The following is a 9,996-nucleotide window of genomic DNA, read 5'->3' as shown; positions in this document are numbered from 1 at the left end:
GTTGTTATATGTCCTTAGTGGCAGGGACAAAATCCTATTGTATATCAAGTAGCAGGAATCAATAGTGGAGCCATTGTATGCTCCTAGGATTGTCATGGACAACATCCTTTTGTGTGCAAGGTAGCAAGAACCAACAACATAGACATTGTATGCTTCGATCTAGAGGTTACATGAAGACATTCTATTGTGTGTTGGGTAGCAGAAACCAACGATGTAGTCATTGTATGCTCCCAGGATGACAGAGACAACATCCTATATATGTCGGGTAGCCGAAACCAACGACATAGCCATTGTATGCTCCACGGGGGTGGCAGGGACAACATACTGTTGTGTGTCGGATAGCAGGAGCAAACGACATAGACATTATATGCTCTAAGGTGTGGTATGACAAATCAATAGTGTAGCCATTGTTTACTCCCAGGGTGGTAGGGACAATATCATGTTGTATATCGGGTAGCATGAACCAACAACATTTGTAAGATCATAGCTTGCTATGCTATTGGTAGTGCAGGGCTCGATAATCAAGATGGATAAGGTGGTGACTCTAGCTTGGTATGATAGCTAATCCTTAAAAGAGACTACACGAGAAGTAGAAGTGTTACTAAATAGTCGAAGTCTTGGATAGTGTATAATATTTCTATCTATCTTGGTGGTAAGAACTAGGCCTCATTGGATGCCTATCAGTGGGATTTGTTGCTCGTATCCCTCCTCTTGTGCAAGAGTGAGTGAATAATTTGTCTTGTGACCACTTTGTGGTAGATTGAAGTGGTATTCTTGAGTCCAAAAGGGAGTCCAACTAGACTTGGACCGCATCTATCAATGCCTTGGGAGGTGACTCAAAAACTTGGTCATGTATGAGTAGGACTCATGCAAGTTGAATCATTTCAGCGTCTGATTTGGAATAGAGATTAAAATCTATTAAAATTTACAATGAACTTGACACAATCTATCGACCTTCGCGTCTTTTTGTTGAAAGCCCCTATCTAGCAATGCCACCTCTCAGTGTTTGATGACCATTAATCCTACTATGGGTTACCCGAAGGAGGGTTTAAAGCGTTTCGGCGTAAGCCAAACTCGATGGTAAACACAGAGACAACAATCTGTCCTAGTTTAAGACGCTAAGTATTGTAATTTTGTATCCCTGTCTGATGTGTTGCCTCTCATTAGAAAACTCAATTGTATTCTTCCATATAGAGTCTTCTAGTGTAATTATATATTTTTTATTTTATGATTTCTATTAGATTTACTATAGGTTTTAAAGATTTAGATAAAATAAATATAAAGAAAAATAGAAACTTTTGAGAAAAACTGCCATAGGGTGACATGTCCAGTTTAAATTTAAGAGACGATGAAGAAGCTGTTTTGGATTTTATAGTTGAGGAATAAAAAAACTAACATTAAATTTTTAGAGGGATAAAATGGATTTTCCCGTGTTTTATATATATATATATATATATATATATATATATATATATATATATATATATATATATATATATATATATGCAAAAGCAAGAGAAGTCAGCAAAAAAATGGGCCCAGGCGCGCAGTGGAATTGGCCCATACTCCATCCAACGGCTAGTCCACCGACCGACAAAGCGACTAGTGACCGTTGCTGCCGCTGCCTCTCTTCCGCTCCCCTCCTGCAGTGGAGTCCTCCTCCTTTCCCACTTGCCCTGCCTTCCCTCGATCGAGGCCCTTCCTTGTTCGTCGAGGAGAGATCGAAATCGAGATCGGGATCGGGAGATCCAAGGAGGCGACGCGGAGGAAGGATTCTTGAGGTAACCATCTCCAGTAATCCATCTCATCCACCATGGCGGTGGCGGCGCCGGCCTCGGACGCCAAGCCGCGCCTCAACGTGCCACCGTCCATGGCATCCGCGCTCCGCCTCGATCCCGTGGGGCTGGGGGCGGGACCCTCTATGCCGTCCCCCTCCCGCCGACTCGCCGAGCCTCCCAAGACGCCCTCCCCATCCAAGACCACCTACAGCGACCGTTTCATCCCCTGCCGCTCCTCCTCCCGCCTCCAGAACTTCGCGCTAATCGACTCCCCTCTCTCCCCAGCCAAGGACGACACGCCCTACTCCCGCCTCCTCCGCGCCGAGCTCTTTGGCCCCGATTCACCCAAACCCACCACCGCCACCTCCGCAGCCTCCGCCTCGCCCAACACCAACCTCTTCCGCTTCAAGAAAGACCACTCCGCTCCCACCTCACCCTTCGCTAAAGCTGCCGCCGCGCACCATGACTGCACCGCGGGATCCGGAGACGCGCCGTCGCCGCAGAAGCCACCCAGGAAGGTCCCCAAAACGCCGCATAAGGTAGGCAACGCGCCTTCATTTCTTCCCTTCCTTCCTTCCTACTTGACAATCCCACAAACACTTCGTGGGCAGTTCTGTTGATCAACCCTGCCGCGTCCGTATTATGCACGCCAGGTCCTGGACGCGCCCTCCCTGCAGGACGACTTCTATCTCAACCTCGTCGACTGGTCCTCGCAGAACGTGCTCGCCGTCGGCCTCGGCACCTGCGTCTACCTCTGGTCCGCGTCCAATAGCAAGGTACTGTCTCAGCTATACGAACAAGATTACTGCTGCATACCTGCGTCTACCTCTGGTAGGACAGTGACAATGATGGATTCGATGACGCCTCCTAACCCACCAACCAAAATCCAGGTCACCAAGCTCTGCGATTTGGGGCCTAGGGACAGCGTATGCGCCGTGCATTGGTCACGGGAAGGCTCTTATCTTTCCATTGGCACCGGCCTTGGAGATGTCCAGGTATGCCTTGCTTCGCTCCCTCCATTTTCATGTTGCTACTGCAATATGAGTCAGTTCTCAAACCTAACTAGTGCCAAATGGGAAATGATCTATTCACTAATGCAGTTTTGTTATCTGAAAATCTGAACTGATGTATTTCTCACATTTTCACTTGTTTCACAAATGCAATTCAACCAAAAAATTAATCACAGGTCACACTTGGAACTGAGCTTTATTCAACTATATGGTAGCTTAATATGGCATCGCATAAGGAATTGCTTCATTTGTATTCATGCAACTACGATGCCAGGTTTCATGGCAATTTCAAATTCTTTCTGAAATCCATGAATAAGATGTACTGACATACAGGTAACCCTAATACTTGAAACAGATTTGGGATAGTTCTCGCTGTAAGCGGATTAGAAATATGGGAGGTCACCAAACAAGGACTGGGGTATTAGCATGGAGCTCATGCATCTTGTCGTCGGGTAGCAGGGACAAGAACATACTGCAGCATGACATCCGTGTCCCCAATGACTATATCAGCAAGTTTTCTGGTCATAGATCAGAGGTGAGTTTTGCATGACATAAATGTCGTCCTGGCAAATATTTCAATTGCTGTGCAAAATAAAGAAAAATTAGCATTTTGTCTGAGGGTTTGGAAGCTTGAGACGTTTTGTGCAAACATAATTGTTAGGTTTGTGGACTCGAATGGTCGCATGACGACCGCGAGCTTGCCTCAGGCGGAAATGACAACCAGTTATTAGTCTGGAACCAACGATCGCAACAGCCAGTTTTGCGGTTGACAGAACATACAGCTGCTGTTAAAGCAATAGCGTGGTCACCACATCAGCAAGGACTCCTAGCATCAGGAGGTGGAACAGCTGATAGATGCATCAGGTTTTGGAACACGGCTAACGGAAATGTTCTGAACTCAATTGACACAGGCAGCCAGGCAAGTAGTAGTTCTGACCACTATTGACCTCTCTGCTGTGTGGTGCTTCTATAAATCTATCCTCATCGTTTGCTTCCTGTTGCAGGTTTGCAACCTTGCCTGGTGCAAAAATGTGAATGAGCTTGTGAGCACACATGGATATTCCCAAAATCAGATCATGGTGTGGAAATACCCATCCATGTCAAAGGTGAGCTTAACATACACTGCATGCTTTGGGATACATCTATACAGTCACTCCAATCTGTGGAACACAATCTCTGCTCGGCTTGCTTCTGAGATATGATAATTTCTTTGTATAGGATGATAGATACATTGAATCAGGAGTGCTTAAAACAACAGTGAAAGTTAAAAGCAAGCAATGGAAACCATTTGCTGTATATAATTTCTTTATATGCGATGATAGATACTTTGAACCTAATTTCACTGACCATTCGATTGTTTTGGGTGAAATTAGGTTGCAACTCTAACTGGACATACGATGCGTGTGCTTTACCTCGCGTCGTCGCCTGATGGACAGGTAAAATCCGGTTGCAGTTAGTTTGTACATTGTATTTAATGATGATGAACCGAGAAACTAGTATGTATCTCATCGAGGAGAGCAGCTAATATGATGAGATGTGATTTGCAGACCATAGTAACAGGGGCAGGTGACGAAACTCTACGGTTCTGGAACATATTTCCATCAGTTAGAACACAGGTAGGCATTTAATTCGTAAGGTTGAGAATGAATTGATGGGAGCAGCATTCCTGACACCTGATTGCATGGTGGTGCGTTCTCTTATTCAGACTCCTGTGCGTGATATTGGGCTCTCGTCATTCTCAAGAAGCCACATCCGGTGAGGAGGCGGCAGGGCCTGGAGGGACCAGATCGGAGGCAGACGAAATGTTGTACTGATACTGAGATGTTGGTTTATTGAGTGATTCTTTTCTGTATATTGTGAGGCCCGGTAATTTTTCATTGATTCTTTTTGTTGTTTGTACGTGTAAAAGACAAGAACTAAAAGTGTAAGCGACATTTAACTTCACCAGTTGGATTGGTTTGTTACTCATTAACTTTACCTAGGCCATTCTCAATGAAATAAATAATCAATACTGTCATATCATCAAAGGTGAGTGAAATAAATAATCACTTTCAATAACTTCACAATTTCATAGGCTACAATATTAATTAAATGTCGCATCTAAATAGCCAATAGAAATGTATAAAATGAATGTAGTTGACATGATTTCATGGTGATGAAACAAATTGCTCTAAATAGCGGTTTCATGTGTTGACATGATTTCATGGTGATAAAACTACTTCTATCATTTTATAATAAATATGGTGTTATGTCATCTAAAAATCTGATGTCACTCTAATTAATGTATAAAACTACTTCTCATGAAACTATGCATTAAGAATTGCCTTAGTATCATGTGCAGGCAGAGGAAAAACACCGGCTGAACTAAGTTGTTGACAAGGAGAAATGAAGCAAAATCGGTTGGAGCTGCTAGAAATCCATGGGACTCATGGGAAAAACTAGTATAATGCTCGTAGAGAATACAATGCTATATGCTTTGTGCGTAATTTATATTTTCTTTTACTAATTTAGTACGGGGTCGACATGAGAGCGTGGGCTAATTGTACGGGCCTATTACATGGGGGACAGAGTACACATACGACTAGGCGTGAAACCATGAAAATTAATGCAGATGCTAATTTCTGTTCACAAGACGTCAAACCATGAAAATTAATGTTCTTGGTAAGCAAAGCGCAGTGAGAATTTTGATGGGTGGCTAATAAAGAAACAAAAACAAAATAATGCGTTGATCAAAATCAGTGGGATCGAGCACCTAAAAGGCTCAAACATTACCATGATTATTAAGAATGATAGGTAATAGTACAAAGTTACAAACAGCAAAACTGCGAGTTTGGAGTCAAAATGCAAGCAGCAGACAAGCATTATACAACACTGCTAGCGTGTGTAACAGAAGAGGGCTTCAGAAGTGCTTCAACTTGTACTGTACAGATATCCGCAGCCCATTGCTAAGTCAATGTCATGGTATGACTCTGATTAATGCTATTTTTCACTTCTGGAATCCAGTGATAACGCTGAGAACGATGAAGATGTTATGGATGAAACGTCGGGGCAAAAGGAGCTTGGCAACAGATTTCCTGCACACACACACACACACAAAAAAAACGCAAACCATAACTCCAAATAAATAATAACGACGAGTTGGTTGCTACATTTACAAACCACCAAATAACTAACTAAGTTCAAAAGACTTAAAAAAAACTACCGCAAACCATGCCCAATAGTCCTGAGCTTGGAACCTATGTCATGATTGAAGACAAAACACGTAACGAGAATATGTAGCATAAAATACCACTGATTGTAGCAGCCTGGAACATCTCTCTCATGGCCCTCACAAATTTGTACAGATCATTGCTGCAGTTAAGATCCTTCACCAATTCTTCAGCATCGTCCACAGATGGAACACACCAGACTACTGTTATCGACAAGAAAAGGAACTTCAACGTCGATGCACAAATGTAATCATGTGACGTCTACTACAAGTATCAGATGGCTCAGCTAAGAAACTTGTAACTCACAGATGTATCTTTCTCCAGCAAGTTTTATGCAAAAAGAATACTTCTTGTCAGGATTTTGCACATCAATTTTGTTGAACACAAATTTCACCCCTTGCAAAAAACAAAAACAAAAAAAAACTGTGTCACATGCTATCGCATCAACCTAACATACTAATTAACCATGTCACTAAGATTTCCATTACCTTCTCCTCCAACAACTTGAAAACCAAGAAACTTATCATACCACATAAGAGCCGTCTCTAGGCTCTTATCTCCATGTGCGTCACTTTCAGCTTCAAGGGATTCAATATCTGCCATCAAATTAAGATTTACTAAGGCACATAAGTTCGAGATTATGCGCATTCCAGGAAAAATTTTAGGAAAAAAGAATTAAGTTCACAGTAACAGAGATATAGTGTATGTATATACATCAAACTAAACCTAGATTTTTTTAGAAGCATCAGTAATGATTTCATTCGGATCTAAGAAGTCAACAAAACCCTTCAAACTGCGCTTTTGTAATTTCAGAATCTGCATAAACCACTGCTAATTGTCTAACAATCACACTGCGACATACAGTGTTGAAGAATATGCAAGTATCCAAACACGTGGATTGGAAAAAAGAAATATATCATGAAAACTGAATACCACAAACGGTACGGTATAATCAGTAATTACATCTACCTTTTAGTTGATTTGATATGGCATTCATGCATTCATCTCTTGTAGACCTACGGTCCATAGCCAAGTGTCTAAGATGTTCATTTGTTGCAGTGGTGTTTGAAATCGACTCAGTCATGAACTTGTGTTTTGACCTTCTGCTTGCTTGGACTGCAGGGGAGAAACCTTCCATGAGCTGAGGTTGACAAAGAAACCAGGATGGTAGTATGGAACCAACAACCAAGCAATAGAAATAAGGGAAATTTGGATCCATACCATTAAAAGATCACCACTTTGGATCCATACCATTACTATCTCACTTACATGTGGGTCCACATGAGTCAATGACATGTGGGGTCCATGGTATATATCTAAAGTTTGGATCTTTTAATGGTATATATCTAATTGTTCCTAGAAATAACAGAAAATTGGCACAAGCAGAATACCGTTAGCATGTATAAGACAAACAAAATGAAATGGAGATAGACAATGGTAGAAATAGTTATCCAATGCAGCATACCGTTAGAAGAATGATAATATATTTCACTATAATTATATAATAAATGGAGAAGATTGAAAAGCACATGGAAATGAGGAAATGCTTGTGCAGTTGTGCTCACCGGAGAGGGCCTGTGCTAGATCTGATTCTAATTTCCTGAGGTGTTGTTTTTGTTCGCTGAGTTTTGCTGCCAATCCAAAACACACACACACACACACAGAGAGAGAGAGAGAGAGAGAGAGAGATGAGTAAAGTAATTTTGCAAATAATAATGAGCTTAAACAAGCATATAGATAAGATGCTAATGGCAAATGTTGTACTAAAAGGCAACGGCCAAAGCTGTTTGCCAAATTGATGAGTGGTAGATGAATTGAGCGACGGCCACCTCGAGAGAACACCTTTATCAAGAAATGAGTACTAGTACTAGGCAGGTGCTTGATTACTTGCCTACTTGGATCTGCCACTGAGTGAGATCTCAGCACAAGGCCAACATAGTAGGCGGGGCTGTGCCAGGCAGAATCGAGCTGCCTGGTTGACTAGTTTTAGGAGCCTCGGTGGTGGATTGGATGCTGGCTTCCCACGGAAACACTAACCCTACCGGACCTGGCTGATCCATTATGCTAACTAAACCAAAGATTGGAGAGGAGGGCGAAGCCAAAGCCGAAGGGGGAAAAAAGAGGCGAGTAGTAGAAGTAGGGGGCCAAGAGTTTGATATGCCTCGGTTGGAGACGGTCTGGTTGGCGATGGAGCGCGCCTCGAGGAGGGCGGCGCTGAAGGCGGAGGAGGCGGCGGCGGCGCGGTCCCGGGAGTCGGTGATCCGGCGCTCGATGGCGGCTCGCTTGTCCTTCATCCTCCGGCGCAGATCGGCGGCGGCGTCCTCCGCCATGGCTGCAGCGTGGACGGCGGTAGACATTGGAGAAGCGGAGGGGCTGGGGAAACCTGGACTGACTGGATTTCAAATTTCTTTTGGTGGGGAAAAAGGAGAAAACCACGTCATCATCCAACCTCGTTCCGTTGTTTCTTGGATTGGGCTGGGCATGGCGCCTAAATGGGCCAAAATGTGAAACATGAAGGAAAGCCTTGAGAGCTTGTAGTTGGTTACGGGCACGCACATTTAATCCGTAGCACTCCTTTTATTTTTTTTATTTTTTCAAATGTAAGAAATCAATTCTTATATTGACCTCATCAAAACAACTATTAAGTTCTTGACTAATTTTACGATGACTTGACCTTACATAAGGCACAATTATTCTCCATGACAAAAACTTGGACACCATGTTTGTTGGCCTTTTGAAGGGATCCACTAGACCTTAATCCTTACACTAGCTAGATGCCCGTGCGTTGCAACGAGAATATATAATACCAGTATACTACGATAACTTATATACAAAATATGTGTTATATTGTTATGAGAAAATGTTTCATAATCAATTTGTGATCCTAGCCATACATAAATTTTGTTATTTTAATCTAGTTATTTCACCACTACATTGCAACCATCAGTATCATGCAGACTTCGATATATACCACGATTTGTATGGTCTCATCATTGGAGAGCAAGTTCCACACATGCCGGAAAAATTCCCTCGTACATCGTTAGTCATCAGACACGCACCACCATATGCTCTTGCTTAAACAAAAAGGTAAGTGTGTATGTGTTTGCGAAGAGAATTAAAGGCAGGCCGGCACAAAAGCTACCCTGACGGTGGCGAGGATGACGAACTGGTCACTGTTGTCGATCCTCCTCTGTGTCACCTCTGGTGCCAAGATGACGCCACAATCCTCGATATAGTAGTCGTCGAACGCACGCGACATGACGAGTACTGATGACTCTTGGTTGGGCTATCAAACGAAGTGCACCCCGGGCTCATCAGCGAGGTAGTACCCCTGGTCGTTGCATCACCGGATGCGCTATTCCACTACATACATCATGTTCGAGGACACTCACACAACGTCAGCAACGTCCATCGTCCCAGCGCACAAGAATTCATGTCCGGTCAGTAGCGACTTACGTGGCAGGTTGGGCTTCAGGTGGACGATGAGCTGGACGGCTTGATGGCGTCGTCGTCGGATGTGGTGTCCAGAACAACCCGAGAGTCGTCGACGTTGGCGACAACCATAAGGCCCCCCTGCTTAACGATGGATAGCGCGGTGCAGCTGCTCTGGACCGCGTCCAAGCGGCGGCTTCGCGGGAGCTTGTCGTACACAGCGGCGCATGCGACCACGTAAGACTGCTTTTAGAGGTCGAACTGACAGTCGTCAAGCTTCTTCTCGTCATCGATGAGCGACGACAACGCGAGTGCCTCTTGCTCATGGAGTTTGTTCGGGGTTTGAAGTAGGAAACATGGATTCATGCTTGGCGTTGGTTTATGAAAATGACTCACAAGTATGATCCATGGAAAAAAAATATTACGAAGAAAAAATTTCACACATGCAAAAAATGGAATTTAAGTATAATGCATTATTCAAACAAAAGAAATAGCATGCAAAGCTCTTCTTTAAATAATATTACCTCCATCCAAAAATATAATTCAAGAATATCGGTGATACTTATC

General features: G+C 43.3%; 2 protein-coding genes across 4 annotated transcripts; one reads left to right on the top strand and one right to left on the bottom strand.

The window, feature by feature from the left end:
• The first annotated feature begins 1,612 nt into the window (after nucleotides 1–1,612).
• On the top strand, nucleotides 1,613–4,760 carry LOC100193750 (uncharacterized). Of its 2 annotated transcripts, none has more exons than XM_008673936.4 (9): nucleotides 1,613–2,317; nucleotides 2,432–2,554; nucleotides 2,669–2,773; nucleotides 3,144–3,323; nucleotides 3,450–3,707; nucleotides 3,793–3,894; nucleotides 4,162–4,224; nucleotides 4,336–4,404; nucleotides 4,494–4,760. In XM_008673936.4, exons 1-9 carry the CDS (start codon nucleotides 1,814–1,816, stop codon nucleotides 4,545–4,547), a joined length of 1,458 nt encoding a protein of 485 aa, XP_008672158.1. In that variant the 5' UTR covers nucleotides 1,613–1,813; the 3' UTR covers nucleotides 4,548–4,760.
• A 755-nt stretch (nucleotides 4,761–5,515) lies between these two features.
• On the bottom strand, nucleotides 5,516–8,501 carry LOC100216610 (uncharacterized). 2 transcript variants are annotated; one of them, XM_008674009.2, is made up of 7 exons: nucleotides 8,159–8,501; nucleotides 7,563–7,628; nucleotides 6,967–7,113; nucleotides 6,486–6,593; nucleotides 6,304–6,393; nucleotides 6,078–6,200; nucleotides 5,528–5,862 (listed from the first exon to the last, which is right to left on the bottom strand). In XM_008674009.2, exons 1-7 carry the CDS (start codon nucleotides 8,352–8,354, stop codon nucleotides 5,768–5,770), a joined length of 825 nt encoding a protein of 274 aa, XP_008672231.1. In that variant the 5' UTR covers nucleotides 8,355–8,501; the 3' UTR covers nucleotides 5,528–5,767. The 2 variants fall into 2 exon arrangements, with proteins under 2 accessions (NP_001136495.1, XP_008672231.1); NM_001143023.1 differs by having other exon boundaries at nucleotides 5,516–6,200; nucleotides 8,159–8,357.
• Nucleotides 8,502–9,996: the final 1,495 nt, after the last annotated feature.

This window comes from Zea mays, chromosome 3 (genome assembly GCF_902167145.1).
Source record: "Zea mays cultivar B73 chromosome 3, Zm-B73-REFERENCE-NAM-5.0, whole genome shotgun sequence".
In the NCBI taxonomy this organism is placed as follows: domain Eukaryota; kingdom Viridiplantae; phylum Streptophyta; class Magnoliopsida; order Poales; family Poaceae; genus Zea; species Zea mays.
This window is presented reverse-complemented; position numbering and strand designations above follow the sequence as displayed.

Coding starts and splice junctions, on each gene's coding strand:
- LOC100193750 (XM_008673936.4), top strand. CDS start 1,814: ATGGCGGTGGCGGCGCCGGCCTCGGACGCCAAGCCGCGCCTCAACGTG. Junction 3,324..3,449: donor TTTCTGGTCATAGATCAGAG/GTGAGTTTTGCA, acceptor CATAATTGTTAG/GTTTGTGGACTCGAATGGTC. Junction 4,225..4,335: donor CGTCGTCGCCTGATGGACAG/GTAAAATCCGGT, acceptor TGTGATTTGCAG/ACCATAGTAACAGGGGCAGG.
- LOC100216610 (XM_008674009.2), bottom strand. CDS start 8,354: ATGTCTACCGCCGTCCACGCTGCAGCCATGGCGGAGGACGCCGCCGCC. Junction 7,629..8,158: donor CCAGACCGTCTCCAACCGAG/GCATATCAAACT, acceptor TTGGATTGGCAG/CAAAACTCAGCGAACAAAAA. Junction 5,863..6,077: donor CCAGGCTGCTACAATCAGTG/GTATTTTATGCT, acceptor GTGTGTGTGCAG/GAAATCTGTTGCCAAGCTCC.